Below are 24,296 nucleotides of genomic sequence, written 5' to 3' on the forward strand. Positions count from 1 at the left end.
GGCCACATGGTTGCCAAGTGAACTTCACCACACAGTTGTGAATGTTTACTATTTTACTTGTTTTTGTTGTTCTTTATCCTAAATTCTGATGTCTTTTGATTCATCATCATCGTTTAACGTCTGCTTTCCATGCTAGCATGGGTTGGACGATTTTGACTGAGGGCTGGCGAACCAGATGGCTGCACCAGGCTCCAATCTTGATCTGGCAGAGTTTCTACAGCTGGATGCCCTCCCTGACGCCAACCACTCCGAGAGTGTAGTGGGTGCTTTTTATGTACATGCCACCGGCACAGGTGCCATTGGCTTCAGGTCACACACACACATATATACAGAGGAACAAACATATATGTATATGAATCAGTGGCACCTTAGCCATCCAAGAGGGTTAATTGTAGACAATAGCACTGCATGTAGCAGCAGCACAGTATCCAGGGGCCCATGACCTGGATGTGCCTGACCACCTTAGAGTATAAGGAGTTAAGAGCCTAAAACACTTGCTTAAGGGAGAAGAGAGGGAGCATCTTCTCTGAAGATTTTCTGCTGTACAGCTCTCCCTAGAGTTTCTTACTGCTTGCACCAAGTTGTGTCTGTTCACTTGCCATCAGTTCTATTGTTCTTAAAGGTTTATAGGGAGTTGTTTCTTTAAAATAATCATTAAACATATATCAATTAAATATCACCGTTTGTTTTATTTGTAGTTCTGTTGAAGCAGTATTTGCTGAAATAGATGATGACTGCTCACGAGGAAAATTGAACCTGCGTCATCTAGGTAACACATTTACACGAAGACATGCTGATCTCTTCAAACCTAAAGATACCCGAACAGAAACACCAAATTCCCCTGCTAGGTATCTATTATTTTTAGTTCTTTTTCGTTTTTTGGATTATTAGGTATATTGTTCAATCTGCTACCTTTTTCTCCATACCTCTAATCTGTACCCTTATCCTGTTCTCTCCCATCCAATATTTTGTTCATATTCTGGCCACCTCATTTTCTATTTCAAGTTTTAATAATATAACAATTGTTAAATGAAGGCCCTGGAGGGGAATTAGCAAATGTTATGGCCATAATGAAAAATGCTAATGCTGAAAATAATATGATGGAGATGAGATAATTGGTCATGTTAAGTTTGTTGTTTGAATATCCTTTGTATAAAGTGACTCTCAGATACTTACTGTATATATTTTATATATCAAATCTTGTATATTTTTTCTTGACATATTTACTATGTATCCTACCTATATATAGCTAGGAACATAAATTCATGTGCAGCTAAGGTACCCAGCAATCAGACCAAAGATCAAGAGTTCATATCCTGACAATGTATTGTCTGTAATCAGGACATTTAACTGTCAATTAACTGAGTCTACTTAGTTGTAAATCGACACCACCAGACAGCAGATGACACTTTTCTGAGTATTGTGAGTACTGTTAAAAAAACAACAACTTGTAATACTAAATTTAACTTATTCTGTGTCGCTGTTAGCCATTGAGTTACAGGTCTTGTCACTTGCCATACATCATAACCATCATCATCATTTAACGTCCATTGTCCATGTTGGCATGGGTTGGGTGGTTTGACCAGAGCTGGTAAGCTGAGGAGCTGCACCAGACTCCAGTCTGGTTTTGCATAGTTTCCACTGCTCATCATCATTTACTATGTTACGCCAGACTTCACGGTCCATCATAGCATTACGGAGGTCCTGTTGCTGGATGCCTGTATCCCTGGAGATTACATCAGGGTAGGAGAGTGTGCGCCCTCTGGTATTGCGAGTAGATGGCTTCCAGAGGAGAAGAGTAGAAATTACTTCTTTTTCAGCTCTGCAACAATGTCCAGCAAACTGGGCTCTTCTACCTTTCACAAGAGATGATACAGGTGGTAGTTTCCCATATATTTGCATTTTGGTTGGATGGTGCTTCCACGAGAGATTTTGAGCTCTCATAAGGAGGAGAGTATAGGTTCCATCCAACCACCTCTCAAGCTTCTTTGATAACGTCCAGGTTTCTGAGCCATATAGTATAATTGGTTCGACTGTGGCTTTGAAGATTTCAAGTTTGAAGTCTCTACTTAGATTTGATGACCAGATCTTATGCATGTCATCCACTGCTGGATGCCCTTCCTAACACCAAACACTTTACAAAATGTGCTGGGTGCTTTCATATGGTGCCACACAGGCACTTCTACATAGTACTGCACAGGTGCTTTTATGTGGCACCGGAGCAGGACTCTTGCAGATCAATCCTCACCACCAGGGGGACTGGTCTTAATACTTCCGCTGCAGAGTATGGGTCTTCTTGAGTACAGCAAGGCACCAAGCTATCAGATATATAATTGCTAAATATTCTGTCAATATGATATCTATAGTTTATCCTTGTTATCAGATATTTTATTCAATATTCAGATATTTACACTCTATTTTAAGTTTCTCAACATTTTTAATTAAAGTTGTTTTATTAATTATACGCATAATATTTAATGTTGTTATTTTCTCTATTCAACTATAGATCACGAAGAAAAAAAAGTCCCCAATTAGATAATTCAGCAGTTGCTATGGTAACTATTACAAAAATTTTATCTTTTATATTAATCACATTTTTAAAGTCTTTTTTTATTATTTTTTCTATCTTCTATATTAGTTTGCTTTTTTTTTTCCTAACATAAAAAAAAAAAACTATCTTAACAAACCATATCAACTCTCATTAAAGTTGAACCAAAACAGGTTTTTAAAAATGTTTTAAAATGTCCTGAAGAATTACTATATACCTGCAAAGGTGTTTTGAAATGGTTCATCTTTGACCAGGTATTGATATCCATTTTTGTCACACACGTCACAGCAGTGTGAGTTGTGACCACAGACATTGTTACCCAGAAAACTCATTAGTATTTTCTGATATTCCAAGGTCAATGTAAACAAACACCATGAGACTTTCTTTGCTGCTCTGAAAAAATTCAGAGGAATTTGCTGTTAATATTTTCAGGCAAAAAAATTTATTATTTTGTGTGTAGTGTCACATACATCCCATTTTTTGGATCTGCAGGGAAAGCGGACGTTAAACAATGATAAAAGACGAATTAATTCTCAAATGGTATGTAAAAAGATAGTTTCTGCACATGACGATGTCATAAGAGAGGTAATCTGTTGGCTGTTATCAGATAAGTAGCTTAGTTTGTAGCCAAATTAATCCTTTAACTGTGAAATAAAATTTCATGGTTATTCCAGTAATGATGTTAAATATCTACCAAAAAACTAGAATTGGTATTTTCTGCAAGTCATGCCTCAATAAACTTGGCAAACCTTAAAGAAAAAAAATAGTTTCAAACATGACATACTTCGATTTCATTACTCTTAAAGCTTTTACCAGTTAAGGGTGGAGAACTTTTGAGTGGATATATCTGATTTCCACAGTCAAAGGGTTAATGTGTGTGTGTGTGTGTGTGTCTGTGTGTGTGTGTGTGTGTGTGTGTGTGTGTGATTTTTGTGTACATGCTACTATTAAAACTATTATCAATAATAACGGGCATCAGCTAATATTCTGCTCAATACCACAAATTTGCTTGCCAGTTACTCAACCTTAACCAGTTGAGCATGTCCCTTAGTGGCTCACAATATGTGCATCTCTGATCATGAGCCGAAGTAGTTGGGGAGCATCATAGCTATGTGCTGAGAGGGATTCTTTGGAGTTTGAATAATTCACCCCTGGAAACATGGTTGTTTCTCACTCATCATCTTTAAACAAACCTTATTCAGGGTCCTTTTGAGCAGGCTGGACTACTTGACCCAAAGACTAACTAGGCCCCCACCTGCAAGCACTGTTTATTTTTAAATGAGGTCACCATATCATGCACATATGGCTGTGATTTTTTTTGTCTGGTGTAGCTTTTTCTGTAGTCATGATGGGTATATTGGGCTTTGCATATTTGTACCCCAGTGCCACTCTGATGACATGCACTGCTTTCTCACTCAATAATAATATTTTTCTTTTCAGAATGCTGAATGGAAAAGTATGTTTGGTTCCAGTGATACAGAAAAATCATTGTCAAGTTCTCCAAAGTCTAAGGCAAACATCAAATGGGATAGTGGTTCAGAACGCAGAGCTTCTTTAACAAATCCTGGTATTGCCTCAAACGTTTTTTCACAGACTTCAGCTGACGGAAACAGTCTGCGGGGGTCAATTCCTGAAAAACCATTTATTCAGAGTACGTATTGTTACTCGTTAATGTAATTGGATCATGCCTTCAACTTAGTTAATCTGCAATTTGAATTATTGCTTTTCTCTCTCTCTCTCTCTCTCTCTCTCTCTCTCTCTCTCTCTCTCTCTCTCTCTCTCTCTCTCTCTCTCTCTCTCTCTCCTCTCTCTCTCTCTCCCCCCCCCCCAATACTAAGGAGTATAATGCAGAGTTCCATGCAGTTGAAATCTAGGAGATCCGATCAATAAGATTATTTTGTGAAGAGTATATAAGCCATAAAAAGGCAAGAGATATGAGAGGTGAATTTATTTAACCATGAAGAAGGCTGTGAAATGGCTGTAATCCTAAAGATGAGTGGTTAAATATATTCACCTTTCATACCTTCTAAAAAGCATTGGTGCTGGTGCTACATAAAAAGCACTCAGTACTCTCTGTAAAGTGGTTGGCATTAGAAAGGGTATCCAGCTGTAGAGACCAAGCCAAAACAGGCAATGGAATCTGGTGTGTCTCTCAGCCTTGCCAGCTCCTGTCAAACCATCCAACTCATACCAGCATGGATGTTAAATGATGACATATACATATACGGGTTGGACAAAATAACGGAAACACCTTAAAATTTCAAACAAATTTATTTTTAATATAGGGTAGGACCATGTTTGGCAGTAATTACAGCTTGAATTCTACAAGATATGGACTCATACCAAGTTTGAATTGTTTCCACAGGAACTTTTGTCCATTCTTCAGCTAAAACAGTCTCCAGTTCTTGTAGTGATGATGGTGGAGGATATCGACTCCTTACTTGTTTTTCTAAAATGCACCACAAATGTTCAATAATACTGAGATCTGAGGACTGTGGTGGCCAGATAAGATGTTCAACTTCACTAGAATGTTCCTTATGCCATTCAGTAAACAACTTTAGCTGTGTGAATTGGTGCATTATCATCCTGAAAGATTGCGTTTCCCTCCAGAGACAGTTCCGCAACCATAGGATGAATTTGATCAGATAAAACACTTAAATAGTCTTGACTATTAATTCTGCTATGAAGGGAAACCACTGGGCTGGCAGATTTCCAAGATATAGCCCCCACATCATGTTTAACAGTTGGAAAAAGGCAGTCTGGGTCAAATGCTTCTTTTGGCTATCTCCACTCGTACACTCAACCAGTGGTCAGAAATAAGGTAAAGGATGACTTGTCCGAGAAAATAACATTCTTCCACTGCTCTAGGGACCAATTCTGTAGGTTTTTACTCCATTCTAAATGCTTTGCAATATTTGTTTTTGAAAGTATTGGTTTTCTGATTGCAGCCCTCCCATGAAATCCAACTTCGTGCAGCTCCTGGCAAACAGATTTTGTGGAAACTGGGTTCTTGAGATGTTCATTAAGCTCTGCAGTAATTTTGGGAGCTGTACTTTTGTGATCCTTTCTAACAATTCACATAAGAGCCCGACAGTCCCTACCTGAAAGTTTTAGTTTTCTTCCAGAGTTTTGTTTTGACGAGGAGGTTTTCCCTCTTTCTCAAAGGCTGTCATTACTTTCGAGAGAGTACTTCTTGATACACTTTAATGAATTCATTTTAATGAATTTTAATTACCTTTTTCTGATGATATCTGAAAAGAAACAGCAATTTTAGCAAAACATATTAAGCAAGACTAACAATAAATCACAAAACATAAAAATAAGCAAGCTTTTAACGGTTTTATAGATATTTCAAAATTATGATGCTAGGTGTTTCCATTATTTTGTCCAACCCCTGTATGTATGTATATATATATATTTTTTTATATATATATATATATATATATATATATATATATATATATATATATATATATATATATATATATATATATATAGAGAGAGAGAGAGAGAGATGATAATGATTATGATGATGTCTAAACATCAGTTATCTTATGACAGTGAAAATGCTGAACATTTATGATTAAAAGCTTTGACAAATATGAAAACAGAATAATTTTGAAAGTAAGGTTTTACATTTTATTGCTTTAACTTGTTTGAACAGTTTCTTTACATTTACCATTTACTTTTAGCACGTTACGCACCTTGCAAACAAGACTTAAGAAATTTGGTAAATCGCAGAAGAGAGCAATATGAAGCTGACATCCGGACTAAAGATATTTTGGAAGGTGTTGGGCTTGACCAGATTTTTCCTCCACAGAACTGGAAACCTAAAGGTCAACTTGTTGCTCACATGCAAGAACACAAATCAGTTGTTAATAGGTAAGTTTTAGAAATATCCAGGGAATGCTAGCTTTGTGATTTGATTCAAATGCTGCAAATAGAATAAGTTTTTTTGGGGTTTTTTTCAGTATTATATAATGGAAATTAGTAAGGTTCTAAGTCTGCAAATGGATTATATCTTCTTCTTGTTGTTTGTTCCTTCTCAAGCCATGCCTGGCTCATAAGGGCCGGTTTACCGGTTTCCTTGGCGTATAGGTTCCCCACCTGGATGGGACACCGGTCCGTCGCAGGTGAGCTGCAAGATGCAGGAGGAAAGAATGAGAGAAAGTTGTGGCAAAAGAGTCAGCAGAAGTTCACCATTACCTTCTGCCGGAGCCACGTGGAGCTTAGGTGTTTACGCTCATAAACACACACATCCCCCGGTCTGAGATACGAACCCGCGGTCCCTCAACTGCGAGTCCACTGCTCTAACCACTAGGCTATGTGCCTCCACAAATTGATTATATGTTTGTGCATGTGTGTATATACTCTTTTACTTGTTTCAGTCATTTGACTGTGGCCATGCTGGAGCACCGCCTTTAGTCGAGCAAATCGACCCCAGGACTTATTCTTTGTAAGCCCAGTACTTATTCTATCGGTCTCTTTTGCCGAACCACTAAGTGACGGGGACGTAAACACACACCAGCATCGGTTGTCAAGCAATGCTAGGGGGACAAACACAGACACACAAACACACACACACATACATATATACATATATACGACAGGCTTCTTTCAGTTTCCGTCTACCAAATCCACTCACAAGGCATTAGTCGGCCCGGGGCTATAGCAGAAGACACTTGCCCAAGATGCCACGCAGTGGGATTGATCCCAGAACCATGTGTTTGGTTAGCAAGCTACTTACCACACAGCCACTCCTGCGCCTATATGTGTACCTATTATCAGCATCATTTTATATGTTTTCCATGAATGTGTCATCATGATTCAGGTCAGTTCTTAACCAGAATTCCTACCTTCCAAGACATGCCAGAGGACCAAGTGTTGCTTGAGCCATCTTGAAGGACAGTAAGTCTGAATAAGAACTGACGCAGACCTTGATGACAACAAATCCATGCCATCATGGAAAACTGGACACAGACATACATATGTACGTACATAAATACATACATACATGTGCGTGTGTGTGTGTATTATATATATATATATATATATATATGTGTGTGTGTGTGTGTGTGTGTGTGCAACAAAACCACTAGAAACTAGAAACCCTTAAACTGGTATTAACCAGAATTAGAATCCCAATGAAGAACAACCTTGCAATGTCAAATCTATGATATTATAACAACAAAACCACCACAAACCAAGAAACTAAGAACCTCTAAACAAGTTCAACCCTATGTGAACTAGATTTCAATGAAGGACAACGTAGAGCCACAGGAACACAAGATACAGAAAGTTCAGTCACCAAGCATATCTAATGCATACATCCATCTTCAGTTAACTAATATATACTGTTTTTGTGGGTGTGTGACTTTAATGAAGTTAGATTGTTGAGTTTGAAGAGTACAAAGGATCACAAGTGTGGACTGTAACAGTTCAGCTAAACATGTATAAATATATGTTTATCACAATTACTACACTATCGGAGTGGCTACACCCTCGGAGTTACTACACTCTCGGAATGGTTGGAATTAGGAAGGGCATCAAGCTGTAGAAACTCTGCCAAATCAAGATTGGAGCCTGGTGCAGCCATCTTGTTTGCCAGCCCTCAGTCAAAATCATCCAACCCATGCTAGCATGAAAAGCAGACGTTAAACAATGATGATGATGAATTAACTAGAATTGGGAAATATCCATTCGCTATGTTGCAACACCTATGGATTTTACATGTTCTTCAGACAGTAATTCAAGTAGAAATCAGTTACTGTTGATTAGGAACATATAAAAATATGCTGTAGCATTAATCACTGACTGGTTGCTGAAATTTAATTCACCTTCATCAAGCTGGATTTTCAAGATAATGTTGGAGCCCCATCTTAACGAAACAAAATGAAACGTACTCTTTTACATGAAATGTTTGCTGCTGACCCTCTAATTCTTTGGAAGGCTACACAATGTAATAGGTACTTTGATGACTTCCATGGTATTGGTAAATAAATGGAGATGTACTTGCATAGCAAGTGATCTGATCTGAGATCGTGTGCTGGAACGAAAACAATTGCAGCGTGGAAGGTGTTTATAAGCCATTTAAGAAACGCACAAAAACCATTAGATTCACTTCAACATTTAAATTTAATTCGTCAAAATATTTTCGTCGCTTTGAGACCGTGACCTGTTCACTGACAAAACTTTGTGCTGCATTTATATGTTGAAGTGAATCTAACGGTTTTTGTGTGTTTCTTAAATGGCTTATAAACACCTTCCATGCTGCAATTGGTAAATAAATGGCATTAGAGTAATGTTAATGATATGGTGTCAGAGTTATTTCAGCCACAACCGCCTTGTCTTTTTGTACATATTGTCCAACATAGATGCCTTTACTTAAGATATAATTTAAGGACTGTCCAACTGTTTTAGACCAATCAATCATGTAGTCTCCTTCAGTATTTTATTACCGTTTTATCATTAAGTTACTCTTTTATTTTTAAGGATTGCTGTGTGTACAGACCATTCCATGTTTGCCACCTGTTCCAATGATGGAACTATGAAGTTATGGGACTGCGGCCAGTTGGAGGGAAAAAGCGTCGCTAACCGGTCAAAGTTTACTTATAACAAGCAAGGTAACAAACAGTTTCTTATCACTGGTGTATGGTGATTGTGGTAAAGTGTATGCTGCTGTGCTTCCATTTACTACCATGATATAAATATAAACATAAACAAAGGCGGCGAGCTGGCAGAACTGTTAGCACGCCGGGTGAAATGTGTAGCCGTATTTCATCTGTCGTTACGTTCTGAGTTCAAATTCCACCGAGTTCGACTTTGCCTTTCATCCTTTCAGGGTCAATAAATTAAGTACCAGTTATGCACTGGGGTCGATGTAATTGACTTAATCCATTTGTCTGTCCTTGTTTGTCCCCTCTGTGTTTAGCCCCTTGTGGGTAGTAAAGAAATAGGTATTTCGTCTGCCATTGCGTTCTGAATTCAAATTCCACCGAGGTCGACTTTGCCTTTCATCCTTTCGGAGTCGATAAATTAAGTAGCAGTTACACACTGCGGTCGATGTAATCGACTTAATCCGTTTGTCTGTCCTTGTTTGTCCCCTCTATGTTTAGCCCCTTGTGGGCAATAAAGAAACAGACATAAATATAAACATACAAGCTTGAGCATATTTCTAGACTTAATCTTTGTTTTTGAATGTATATTATTAGGTTTCAAAACAAATTATGCCTTGATTATATCACAATGATACTGCAAGAACAGAACTTCTTATTAAGAAAATTTACCATCTTTAATGATTGGTGCAACATTCACCTAGCACACCCAGAAAGTGTGCCCATGTTGGTTGTTTTGTTTTTTTTTTGTTTTCACGTTCGTGAAGCAGATCTAAGAAAGATTTCTTTTGTTAATATTTTGGAACTACAAACAAAAAAATTTGGGGAAAAAATCCTTTAAAATTTCTTATTTCTTTCTTTTCCATCTTTGCTTTCATTTTGGTGATCAATTTCTCTTCAGTAAGTCATTTTCGGTTGAGAATATTGATTATCTTTTCGATAGGCATATCAAAGCAGGAAGGATGACAGTAATATCTTAAGCACAAAACATTTGACCAATTTGAGTAATTTGATTTATTCTTTGTGATGGAAAGTATTAAATTTGTAGTATTCTCATTGGTGCTAAGCTTTCTCCTGAAGATATAAAGAAAAAAAATGCCTTCTGCTTTTGTTAGCTGGGAGTTGTTGTTTGGTCATATGTCTGCTATATTTGCAAATATATGTAATCAAAGCATTCCAGCTGTCTTTTTAGGGAGAATATAGAACTATATTTGTTTCTTTACTACCCACAAGGGGCTAAACACAGAGAGGACAAACAAGGACAGACAAACAGATTAAGTCGATTTCATCAACCCCAGTACGTAACTGGTACTTAATTTATCGACCCCGAAAGGATGAAAGGCAAAGTCGACCTCGACGGAATTTGAACTCAGAACGTAACGGCAGACGAAATACGGCTACGCATTTCGCCCGGCGTGCTAACGTTTCTGCCAGCTCGCCACCTTAGAACTATATTACCTAATATTCCCTTCCCATATTAAGTTAGTAAGTTTGATTTGAGGGAGATTTTGGCTGCTTCTTTTAGCAGATTTAATGGTTATGTAACAATATTTTCTTTGTCTCATGGGACATTCAGTATATATGTGTGTGTGTGTGTATTAGTTCCTTTTTTCTGAACCAACAATGGTCACTTTCGTCAACACATTCTAAATTAAACAAACATTAGATTTACTTAAATAATTAAATGAAATACAGGGTCCCTGTACCATTAATATGAATGAAACAAGTTTATTAATACTGTACTGTGTAAGGTGCAATAAACTAGTCTGGCATTCATGGAATTTGAAGTTTTTATTCATAAATGAGTGTAGATTATAAGAGATTCCAGACCATCAGTGTCTGGAAAATTGTATTGCACCAGTATTATACCTTAGCTCTCATTATTTCCAATGGTACAGCTATTGATTAAAAAGTTTATTTCATATTGTGTCATTCTGGATTTGATCCCTCTACATGAGGGATCAGAATCGAAATCGATCAATGGAAATTGCAGATGTGTTACCAGTGCCGGTGGCATGTAAGAGAACCATCCGTTCGTGACCGTTGCCAGCGCCGCCCTAACTGGCCTTGTGCCGGTGGCACGTAAAAAGCACCATCCATTCATGTCCGTTGCCAGCCTCGCCTGGCCCCCGTGCCGGTGGCACATAAAAAGCACCATAAGTTTGTGGCCATTTGCCAGCTCTGTCTGGCACCTGTGCGGGTGGCACGTAAAAAGCACCCACTACACTCACAGAGTGGTTGGCATTAGGAAGGGCATCCAGCCGTAGAAACACTGCCAGATCTGACTAGGCCTGATGAAGCCTTCCGGCTTCACAGACACCCCAGTTGAACCGTCCAACCCATGCTAGCATGGAAAACGGACGCTAAACGATGATGATGATGATGACATGGCAATTAGGGCTAATGCCATCTACTATAGCATTGGGTTGACCAAAGCCTTGTGAATGAAACTTGGTAGGCAGGAACTGTGTGAAAGTCTGTCAGAGTAATTTTCTCTGTCCTTGACTAGCAAACCCAATCGGTCAGCTGGTTTAACACAAGCATCTGGCTTTTGGGTGCTTTTTAGTGAAGTCCACTATGTGGCAAGTATTTGGGTCAGTCCTCTGGTCTGAGAATAAGCTCCTCCCTTCCTCATACCAGTCTCTGATGTCATGAGTGCTATCCTTTTCCTTCTAGCTAATTCATTAAAAAAGACTTTTAAAAAAATCTTCCTGTTATGAAGAAGGTTTGACTGTGATGGTATGATGACATATTAGAGTCAGTTTAATATGGATTGAAGAAGGGTTACTGATACAGTTGATTTTTCTATTATTGTTATTGTTATTCTGTAAAAAGTACAGAATAACAGGTATAGTATGTTTCATTTGAAAATAGCAATGTGACCAGAAAGCTGGAGATCAAAAATATCCCTGGTTACTCTTTACTCTTTTACTTGTTTCAGTCATTTGACTGTGGCCATGCTGGAGCACCACCTTTAGTCGAGCAAATCGACCCCAGGACTTATTCTTTGTAAGCTCAGTACTTGTTCTATCTGTCTCTTTTGCCGAACCACTAAGTGACGGGCACGTAAACACATCAGCGTCGGTTGTCAAGCAATGCTAGGGGGACAAACACAGACACACAAACATATACACACACATATATATATATATATACATATATACGACAGGCTTCTTTCAGTTTCCGTCTACCAAATCCACTCACAAGGCTTTGGTCAGCCCGGGGCTATAGCAGAAGACACTTGCCCAAGACACCACGCAGTGAGACTGAACCCGGAACCATGTGGTTGGTTAGCAAGCTACTTACCACACAGCCACTCCTCTGCCTATGGTTGTGTAACTCAGGCGATATATTCAAACACAGCCAGAATCATTTTTCATATAGAATAGTATGTGTTGTGTAAACACAACACATTATCATTTAAAACTCCATTATTTCAAGCTTGCACAGCTGCTAATAATGGCTTGATTCAATATTGTATTACCTTCTCTGCCATGCTACATCTTCATATCTGACATCAGCACTTTCATTTCCACATATTTTAAAAAATATTCTTTGATCACAAATACCCTCCTTTGACAATGCAGGGTATTGTTTTTTTCACTCATGGCTCGCAGGACGGCCGGCTGCGCTAACCCTGGGTCGTAGAGTGACCCACTATTCTTGAAGAGACCTATTGAGTCAAGTACACCAACATCAAAATAAAAATTCAAATGGAAATTGTAGTTAAGACACCCGTGCCAGTGGCACGTAAAAAGCACCGTCCGAACGTGGAAAATGCCAGTGCCATCTGGCTGGCATCCATGTCTGTGACACGTAAAAGCACCAACCAATCGTGGCCGTTTGCCAGCCAGCCTGCTCTGGCCCCTGTGCGGTGGCACGTAAAAAACACCCACTACACTCACGGAGTGGTTGGCATTAGGAAGGGAAGGGCATCCAGCTGTAGAAACACTGCCAAATCAGACTAGAGCCTGGTGCAGCGTCCATGGCTTCCAGACTCCGGTCGAACCGTCTGACCCATGCTAGCGTGGAAAACGGACGTTAAATGATGATGACGATGATTAAAAACATTGCCATTTATTCCATCTGATAATCAAATTAACTAATTTCATTCTAATTTTGAAATCATATTTCAGGTGGCCACATTCAGCATATGGCTTTCTGTAAAGGTACAGACATGTTGGCATCAGCATCTGACAATGGTTCAATTCAAGTTTTCAAGTAAGTTCACAATATTTTTTTCCCTTTCGTTTAGAATTTATATTACATGATTTGATAATGATGTGACTACACCAATCCTTGGTCCTTAGTAATATATAACTGAAAGCTGTTGTCAGTTTCATCTCTTGTTCTGATACTGTTAAATCAAATTCTTCACGGTCAGCCAGATATAGAATTATTCTTATTCAAGTTTTTTTTCAACTCTTTGCTTATGGCTTACACCATTCTCATAACCCACTCATATGCACCAAGTTTTCTTAATGACCATCACACTACTTGTCAAATACCTTCTCTAGGTCAATGAATGTTAGGTATAATGAGGTACAGTGACTTTTATCTAAGGACTTCTAAAAGTTGTCTTATGAGGAAGAGGGTATAGGCAGTACTAACTCCTGGCAATGAGTGTTCGGTATAACGACTTACTCTTGGCTAAGAACTTCTAAATTTATCTTATGAGGAAAAGGGTATTGGTGGTGCTTATTCCTGTCACAAACCCAAACTGAAACTCGTCTAAACTAATTTTCTTCTCAGTCAGTTGTGCTATAACTTTTTCTGTCATTTTCATTATCAGATTCTTCAATTTAATGCTTTTATAGCTGTTTCTTTCTATTATAAATAAATAATGATATGCTCTGTCTCACTCCATTATTGCCATCTGCTAGCCCCTGACCTGGGTGTTCCAACCCCACACATAACAAGAAAACTTTTCCCTCACCCTACCCCCAACTAACCAATTTACATCTCTTTCTCACATTTCCTCCTTCACTCACTATGCCTAATTCTCACTCCCCAATCTTGTCCTCACACCCCCTGTTCCTTTGTATCAGTGCAACCAGTAGCCCCTCCAACTCTATATATATATACCTAGGTCTTTTGTCACTTACTCGCACTCTTTAATCGCACTCCCTTTGCAATATCCTGTCACTTATATTATGGCATTTAAACCTCAAAGTATGCCATGGCACTTGCCACTATCTATATCTCTCCCTTCCTTTACTCAACCATCTCATTTATACTCTGATCCCCATTCCTTGTGAGTGTGCCCAGTATTTGCCACCATCTCCATCCTCGGTCTCCCACTCTCTCTCCTTCTCCTGCACTTCCCTCAGGTTGGACAACCATGTATTTTCTTTGTGATAACACACCTTTTTCTGTCTTCATTCCCGATCTTTCTTTCTCCGGCCAGGTAACCTTGTACTTCATCTTGAGCAAGACACCTATATCTGTCTCACTATAGCCTTTTCATTATCACTTCCTCCAATGCCTCCTCCCCTCTTAGAAGATTTTGTCTTGCAAGTACTTGGTAACCCTGTCAGTGCAGGTGCCACTCAAAGGTCCCCAGTCCACACTGTAAAGTGGTTGGTGTTCAGAAGGGCATCCAGCTGTAAAAACGTTGCCAAAACAGTCACAGGCTTCAACCTGGCCAGCTCTTGTGGCACTGTCCCATCCTAGCATGGAACGCTGACGTTAAATGATGATGGTGGTAGTATTGGTGGTGGTGGTGGCAGCAGCCACTCATTCATCATTACATCACAGTATGTTACCTGACTGATTATGCAAATGACCTACACTTGTCCTGCTTCACAGGCATTTTCAGCGGCCTCAGCGACACTCCTGGATGGTCTGGTTGCTTTTCCCTAACTTCATATCCTTAACTCTTTACCATTTACAATGGCCATATCCTGTCCAAATATTCTATTTGTTTTCATATTCAAACTGGCCTGCATCAGACTCCCTCATTCTTTAAATGTCACATATCAAAGGAGGTTTCAGATAACGACAGTGTAGAAAAGTCAATGGTGGTGCCCCAGCATAACTGTGGCTTTTGGGACGAAACTGAGTTACGCACACGCGCGCGCGTGCACACACACACACACACAAACTATTAAATATCCTGTTTTATTTCATTATTTAGGTTAGAATCAGGAAAAGTGAGTGCAGCTGTAACTCACAACGTTGATGTTTCCAAATATGGTCATGTTGTTGATATGAATTTTTTTGATTCTGGTAAGTATTTTATTTAGTTTCCAATATAGTGATTGATATATTACTTAAGTGATTTCACGCGTTCTTCAATGCTTTACTGAGACTTCGTCCTAGCATTGTTATTGTTGTTATGTCTTAGATAATACCACCACTGTTAGTACTGGTAATATCCTGTAAAATAACATTAAGTTTTCTAGAATCATCGACCAAATATATTTTGATGAACTTATTCAAATTCTGATAATAGTAATAATAATAATAATAATAATAATAATAATAATAATAATAATGAAATTATTGTATGCAGTGCTCAGGTGCACCACAACCTATCAAAAAGTGTGTATAAAGTATATGCAGTAATGTACAAATGTCTGGAAAGTGAACAGTGTATGAGTCAGATACATGCTTGCATGTGTATGGAGGGGAGAAAATCAGGTGTAGTGTTGGCGAATCTCAGGAAGCATGGAAGTTTTGAAGGATGCAGTGCTCTGACAACTAACAACCGATGCTGGCAGTTTGTTCCATGCTTCAGCAACTCTTAGCGTGAAAAAATGTTTCTGAAAGTCATGGGAGCTGTGCTGTTTTCTGACTTTGTAAATATGTCCACGGGTGTTCGATGGGTGGAGTTTGAAAAGGTGCTCAGAGTTATTGTTTGTAAGATGGTTAATAATTTTATGGGTGTCTGCCAATCATCATCATCATCATCATCGTTTAACGTCTGCCTTCCATGCTAGCATGGGTTGGACGATTTTGACTGAGGGCTGGCGAACCAGACAGCCGCGCCAGGCTCCAATCTTGATCTGGCAGAGTTTCTACAGCTGGATGCCCTTCCTAACGCCAACCACTCCGAGAGTGTAGTGGGTGTTGGCGGCACTGGCAATGACCTCGCTCGAATCTTTTTACACATGGCCACCAGCACACGTGCCAGTAAGGCGTTGCTGGTAATGATCACCCTCGAATGGCGCCCTTTTACGTGCCATTGGCACGGAGCCAGTTGGCTGCTCTGGCAACGATCACGCTCGGATGGTGCTCTTGGCACCCTACTAGCACAGGTACAAGTGCCAGTAAGGTGACACTGGTAACAATCACACTCGAATGGTGCCCTTTTATGTGCCACTGGCACAAAAGCCGGTTAACCACTCTGTCAACGATCACCCTCGTATGGTGCTCTTTTGGTGCTCTTTGCACCCCGCTAGCACTGATGCCAGTTGTTGAATTTGATTTTGATTTTGATCTCACTTGCCTCAAGAGGTCTTCGCAAGCAGATTTAATATCCTGTAAAATAACCTTAAATTTACTAGAATAATTGACTAAATATATTTTGATGAGCTCATTAAAATTCTTTACCTTGTCTTCAATTTTGATATGTTAGACAACTTTCAAATTGTTGTTGACTATTGTTAATTGTTACTAAGGCAAATGAGCTGATACATCATCCAAGCACCAGAAACATAAACATACCTTGCAGTACATCATTTTGTCTCTTTTTATGTTCCGAGTTCCAATCCTACCAATGTCAACTTCGCTTTTCATCCCTTTAGGGTTGATAAAATAAAGTACAAGTACTGGGATCAACTTATCATCTTCCTATCACAAGTGTTGACCTTGTGCCTATTTCTGAGATTATTGTTGGATGTGCTGCATCAATATCGCACTAATGACATGCAAATTAAAAAAAAAAAATTTACACTTGACATTTGCAATAGCAATAGCAACAAAGGTAACTTCCTGAAGGATATAGGTCCATACTTCTTCTGTATGTACATATATTGTTGTTGGCATCCTTTTGTCTCGGGCGACAATGGAGTTGCGCATAAATTTTGCACAGGCCTGGGCTAGATGTAAGAAAATCCTGGGTAGCCCTATCGTCAAGATTCCTCTCTCAACTTTTCTGACATAGTCCAAAGGAGTGGAGAGCATTATGTATGTTTGGCACCAGCTTGGTTGCAGGAGGTGCCAGAAGAGTGTTGAGTTGAACACTAAACCGCCTACGGGGCTCCACTCTAGATTTCTTTGAAAGTTTTCTTCTTTCTATAACCCTGGGTAGGGGCCCATACCAGGTACTGTCAGCTGGAACCAGCTGAACCCCGGACTTGTGTCAGGCAGGGTCATCACTCCCTGAAGTAGTGAAGAAAATTGCTACCCATTATATACGTTTTTATACCAAATATATACGTTTTTATTATTTTGCAATTTACTTAATCATCAGTATATTATTGTTATTTTAATTTTAATATCAAGACTGGAGCCTGGTGCAGCCATCTGGTTCGCCAGCCTACAGTCAAACTGTCCAACCCATGCTAGCATGGAAAGCAGCCATTAAACGACGATGATGATGATGATGATTTCTATTATATGTAATTTTCTAGATGGTGTAATTTAATTATTCATTTTGAATTAATAAAAGGTGGTTTTTTTCTAATTTATATATATATATAGTAGAAATATGTTACAAAAAGAAAATATAAAATACACGTGGAAATGTAAGGGTAAAATATGAAAAAATCAACGAAAATGCATATTGTAAATAAAAAAAGTCTTTTTATGACAGGTAACGACAAATATATACATTTAGATTGACTGAGGTAGTAATAAAAGTCATTATTATGAGATGATTATAAGATGATAATTAAGTAAGAGAACCAAGCAAACCATGGTTTCCACAAAAAACTGTATATATATATAACGGGAAGCTTTATGAAAATAGACAAAAGACGAAGGCAGGTTTACGGAAATAAACAAAAGACGAAATGTATATATATATATATATGTATGTATGTATATATATGTATGTATATATGTATGTATGTATATATGTATGTATGTATGTATATATGTATGTATATATATGTATATATACACACACACAACTAAGAGAATTACTAATAGTTTCGTGCCTTTATGATACTTTAACTAGGCATGTTTATAAAATACGCTATGTATCTCCAAGCCTGAAAAATTGCTTGGAGATGCATGGCGTATTTTTATGAATATGCCTAGTTAAAGTACCATGAAAACATGAAATTATAAGTAACTCTTTTGGTTGTGTATTAAATTTACACTCACACACACAACATGCACACACAATTCTTTTATGTTATTTTTTCTTTTTAGGTTCTAAGTCTGTGCTAGCTTATGCTACAGTGAATGGTAATATTATTGGGTGGGACACACGTATGCCTGACATTGCTTGGAATTTGAAAAATGAATACAAAACTGGTAAGTTTTAAAACCTTTGTGAATAAATGCATCACATCACATGGTCTGAATTGATAAAATATCTTTATCCTGTCATATAAGATGACTAGCAGTATAACCCTGCCTTGCCCGGGATTAAGTTACGATTATTAAGCTAATCGAGTTTTATTTCAAACCAAACTAAGTAATATCGACGTCAAATTTGGGCAAAATCCGTTGAAATTGGTTTATATATATTGCATATGTTTTTTGCACACATACATGTTCATAAACAGAAATGAATGGAAAAAATGTTGATAAATTTGTAAATCAACACTCGCACGATTTTCATTTTTTTTAAAAATCGTTTTTTTTGCATGGAATCAACTACTCTGGCCTCCTAATATGCTACAAAACCCTTTTTGTGGTCCGTAAAACGGAATGGGGTGTGGTGGAAGCCTTGGAAATCTTACCCATTTATATTGTGTAATTCACTGACAAACTGTTACCTACATCTTTGTTGTTAAATAAATGGATTCTCAACAAAACACATTTTCATTGGGCGTAAAATAAAAAATCTTTCGCACCCAAAGTAATGTGTGTGTGAGAGAGAGAGGGGAGAAGATTAACAATTTAAAATAAATGAATGATTTAAAATAAATATATTGTAATTGTTGTGTGAGAAAGTATATTTAATCTGATTATAAAATATAGTGTCTTTCAAAAACATCCTAAATTTGAACACTGTATCTCATGTTTAAGAAAAAACAAAACATTTTACATTTTATTTTTTATAAATGCTGAGAAACTCTCCCTCTCTTTCTCCCTCTCACTTTGTCATTACCTTTTTGTTTTGTTTAATTGCTGTCAAACCCTTTTACCTTGTTTTTTTTTTGTCAGACGCTGTTACACTATCTCCCACTCTTCCTTACACACTTTTTCTTTACTTTTTTTGTTAGACGTTGTGAAACACTCTCTCTCCCTCACACACACATACATACATCAACACACAACTTCTCTCTCTCCCTCACACATACACTTTTGCTTGGCTATGGCTAGAAGGGACTTAACTCATGTTAGCAACCTTCAAAATTGGTAAAAGCTATGGCTGAAAATAGATTTTTGCCTCAGGGAAAAATAAGTTGACAAAACCCAGGTAGGTTGTTGATGAATGTCCTCCTAAAATTGGAGCGACGTGTGCTAATTTGTGGACGTGCATAAATTACAATCACGTACTACACACACACACACATCATGCCTTTTATAGATACAGATAATGTTACATAATGGTATGTGGTACATACACAATGATAATGTTATATAGGAAATGTTTAATTGGTGATAAAATTATATAATGTTAATCCCTGTGCTAGCGCGGAAAACAGATGTTAAACGATGATGATGATGATTTCAGAGTTAATGAACCAAGGGCATTAGCATCAAACAATGAAGGTCACTAAAGATTATTGGTAGATTTGGCATTATATTTATGGTGTTTGACCTTAATTTGAATGTTATCAAATTAAATATTCCTTAACAACTACAATCAGTTTGTTATAACATTCAGTATTTCATAAAAATTGAATGCTCAAAGACAGCTCTATTTTAGTATGTCTAAATAAGACATACATATTCATGTAAATATACACATCATCATCATCATCATCATCATCGCTTAACGTCCGTTTTCCATGCTAGCATGGGTTGGACGGTTTGACCGGGGTCTGGGAAGGAGGCTGCACCAGGCACCAGTCTGATCTGGCAGTGTTTCTACAGCTGGATGCCCTTCCTAACGCCAACCACTCCATAAGTGTAGTCACACAGATCTAAGTAATATATACACACACACTCATCTAAATAATACACGTGTGTATATCTCTAAATGATTTACAAGTAGACTTATTTAATTAATGCAGATACACACATCTAAATAATATGCACAATGCCCTACGCCAGTGATGCATAAAATCTCTGATGCTGGTGACACATAAAGGCCACCCATAACACTCTTGGAGTGAGTGGCATTAGGAAGAACATTCAGCCATAGAAACCAAGCCAAAATCAGATTGGAATTTTGTGCAGCTCTCTGGCTTACCATTTCCAGTCAAATCATCTAACCCATGCCAGCATAGAAAGTGGATGTTAAATGATAATAATGATTTGTGGCTGACTACATATGTATGTTTAAATATACACACGCACACACAAATATCTCTTAATACACACGTACACAGAAGCACATACTTAGATAAATATATATATATACACATATCTCTAAATACACCCACATATGCAGATATATTGTTCAATGAATGAAGCAGTTCAATGCTTGTAATGAATCAAGAACTTTTATAAATAAAATATTTTGTCTCACTCACTACATTATATAAACCAGTCACGGGCAAAATGCAGCCCGTGGAACATTCTTAATGACACACCTAATTTTCTGAGGAAAATAACACATGAATAATTTTTTTTTAGTTGCTTAGCCCATCTGTTGATGAGCCATATCTCATTCAACTCGCTTCTTGAAAAAGGTTGTTCATGCCTGATATAAACGCTCACTTAACTGGGGGGTTTTTTTTTCATGTAGAAGTGAGTTCATGGCTGTTTCCTGCACCAGCTTCACATAGAAGCCCCAGCCCTTCCAAAGTGCCTTGGATCGTAGGGCGACCTGCTGTGCTCGAGGAGACCTATTGAGTCAAGTACGTCAGCATCAAAAATCAAATGGAAATTGTGGTTGCGATACCTGTGCCGGTGGCATGTAAAATGCACCATCCGTACGTGGCTGATGCCAGTGCTACCTTGACTGGCCTCTTAGCCGGTGGTACGTAAAAAGCACCAACCGTTCGTGGCCGTTGCCAGCCTACCCTGACACGTAAAAAACACCATCTGTACATGGCTGATGCCAGCGCCGCCTTAACTGGCTTCTGTGCCGGTGGTACGTAAAAAGTACCAACCGTTCGTGGACGTTGCCAGCCTACCCTGGCACGTAAAAAACACCCTCTGTACATGGCCGATGCCAGCACCGCCTTGACTGGCTTCCGTGCCAGTGGCACATAAAAGGCACCAACCGTTCGTGGCCATTGCCAGCCAACCCTGGCACGTAAAAACACCCACTACACTCACAGAGTGGTTGGCATTAGGAAGGGCATCCAGCTGTAGAAACACTGCCAGATCAGACTGGAGCCTGGTACAGCCTCCTGGCTTCCCAGACTCCGGTCGAACCGTCCAACCCATGCTAGCATGGAAAACGGACGTTAACCGATGATGATGATGCAGAAGGTGACTGTTAGTATTCCACCCACCTCAAATTTTCAATAATTCTTCTATATAATATATACATGCGCACAAACACTTACATATGCCTGTTTTTTTTGTTTATTTCAAAGGATTAATAACGTCATTTGCTATCCATCAATCACAATGCTGGTTGGCAACTGGTACCAGTAATGGTGCTCATATCTGTTGGGATATGAGATTCCATCTACCAATTGCTACTATCAAACATCCTGCAGGTGAGCAAGTTTACCTTTATTTAAATGTACATATTTAAAAATCTTTAGTGCTTTTTCCAGTGTACAATTCAAACTTTTCAAACAGGGAAAGGTAGGTTGTCATATACACCAAGACAACTTTGGAGAACCAAAAATTTTGTGTGGAATGCAGCAGGATTTGGAAAGATAGGAATGAAGTTTAATCCTTTAGCATTTAATCCAGCCATATCCAACCCAAATTTTTTACCTATTTTATCTTAAAACTAACCTGATCCAACCTCTCATACTTACCCTACAATGTCATTCTAAAAATATACAAACACACTACTGAAATCTTGAAGCCACAAGGTAATACATGACTAATTCAAATCAATGTGATTATATAAAGGGTTACAGTTGACAGAGAAATCAGAATGCTAAAGGGTTAAAAGTTTACATGTTAATAACACCGATTTGTATGCCAGAAAATACAATACCCAAACCTCCACATACCACACACATACACATCCATTGTTATATATGTTTGTTCCTTCTCGAGCCATGTCTGGCTCATAAGGGCCAGTTTCCTGGTTTCCTTGACGTATAGGTTCCCCACCTGGACTGGACGCTGGTCTGTTGCAGGTGAGCTGCAAGATGCAGGAGAAAAGAGTGAGAGAAAGTTGTGACAAAAGAGTCAACAGAGGTTTGCCATTACCTTCTGCCAGAGCCACGTGGATATTAGGTGTTTCAATCATAAACACACACATCGCCCAGTCTGAGATTTGAACCCGCAATCCCTCGACCACGAGTCCGCTGCTCTAATCACTAGGCCACGTGCCTCCACATTATTATGTATACAACTCATTAAAAATTAATTGCAAAGAATTATATGTCCTAGGGGTTTTTTTTAATTTACTTTTTACGGACTTTTTTTATTATGTCTTAGTCAAAAGAGGAAGTTCAGAAATGCTCATGTCAAGATCTTTTCCTATGACCATTCAGGTCTTGGAGTTGTGGGAGAAGCGGGTGGGTCTGAATGAGCCACAATTCATAGAAAACAGCTCATTCAAGAAGTAGAGGATCTTGATACTATTAAGTCTATCTGAATACTTGCAATTGTGTAACCTTTGCTAAAGCCACAGTTTAACACCATGCAATGGTTCCAACATCTCAAGAAAAAGTAGTTAATGTGACATTTTATACATTGTTACTGATAAGGTTTGGAAACAACCCAGTGTCATGACAGAATACATTTGCCCAGGGTGTCACATTCTGGAATAAACTCTCAATAATCACATAATTACAAAATACTGTGCAAGTGGAACACTAAGAGCACCATCCAAGCGTGATTGTTGCCAGAGCGGATAACTGGTGTCTGTGCCGGTGGCACGTAAAAAGCACCATTCGAGTGTGATCATTACCAGCATCGCCTTACTGGCACTTGTGCCAGTGTGCAAGTGGCACATATAAAAAAACACCATTTGGGCGTGGCCGTTGCCAGTACCACCTGACTGGCACATAAAAAGCACCCACTACACTCTTGGAGTGGTTGGCGTTAGGAAGGGCATACAACTGAAGTAACTCTGCCGAATCAAGATTGAAGCCTGGTGCAGCCATCTGGTTCGCCAGTCCTCAGTCAAATCGTCCAACCCATGATAGCATGGAAAGCGGATGTTAAACGATGATGATGATGAATCCCATACAGATATATCGGCACTGTTCACTTACATTTTCTTTCCTGCATCCAAAATATGCACTGTAGATTCCATTTATGCACATTTCTGTTGCAGGATAGAATACACAGGTAAATAGCAGTCTTCAAAAATGTGAAAGTACTACTACTACTACTACTACTACTACTACTACTACTACTACTACTACTACCTTGTTTGATTTTATGTTCATTTTTCTATGCTAGCTTTGGTTAGATGAAACATTGAGGCAGATTTTCCATGCCTGGATTCATTTCCTCTTAGCTGATTCATTAAAACTTGAAACTAGGGACTTTTTACTAACCAGAAATTGTAAACAAAGATACTCCTTTAACCCTTTAGCATTTAAGCCAGCCACATCCGGCCAAAATATTCTCCCCTGTTTTATGTTCAAACTGGCCAGATGTGGCCCCTCACACCTATTCTACAATATCATTCTAAAATTTAATAGTTACCTCATAAAAATTTCAAAGCTACAAGATAATGCATGATTAATTCAAAACAATAATGATAAATAAATGATCCATTAGACAGAATAATCTGGATGCTAAAGGGTTACGTC

General features: G+C 38.5%; 1 protein-coding gene across 1 annotated transcript in view; it reads left to right on the forward strand.

Moving 5' to 3' along the window:
• Positions 1-24,296, forward strand: part of LOC115222484 (phosphoinositide 3-kinase regulatory subunit 4) — a 95,468-nt gene that overhangs the window by 64,861 nt on the left and 6,311 nt on the right. Inside the window, exons 25-33 of the mRNA XM_029792714.2 lie at positions 699-848; positions 2,507-2,555; positions 3,989-4,199; positions 6,241-6,430; positions 9,041-9,171; positions 13,299-13,383; positions 15,299-15,390; positions 18,484-18,588; positions 21,939-22,064. Coding sequence (XP_029648574.1) covers positions 699-848; positions 2,507-2,555; positions 3,989-4,199; positions 6,241-6,430; positions 9,041-9,171; positions 13,299-13,383; positions 15,299-15,390; positions 18,484-18,588; positions 21,939-22,064 — 1,139 coding nt within the window. The remainder of the gene's footprint in view (positions 1-698; positions 849-2,506; positions 2,556-3,988; positions 4,200-6,240; positions 6,431-9,040; positions 9,172-13,298; positions 13,384-15,298; positions 15,391-18,483; positions 18,589-21,938; positions 22,065-24,296) is intronic.

The sequence above is a fragment of the Octopus sinensis genome, linkage group LG20 (assembly GCF_006345805.1).
Source record: "Octopus sinensis linkage group LG20, ASM634580v1, whole genome shotgun sequence".
Lineage (NCBI taxonomy): Eukaryota > Metazoa > Mollusca > Cephalopoda > Octopoda > Octopodidae > Octopus > Octopus sinensis.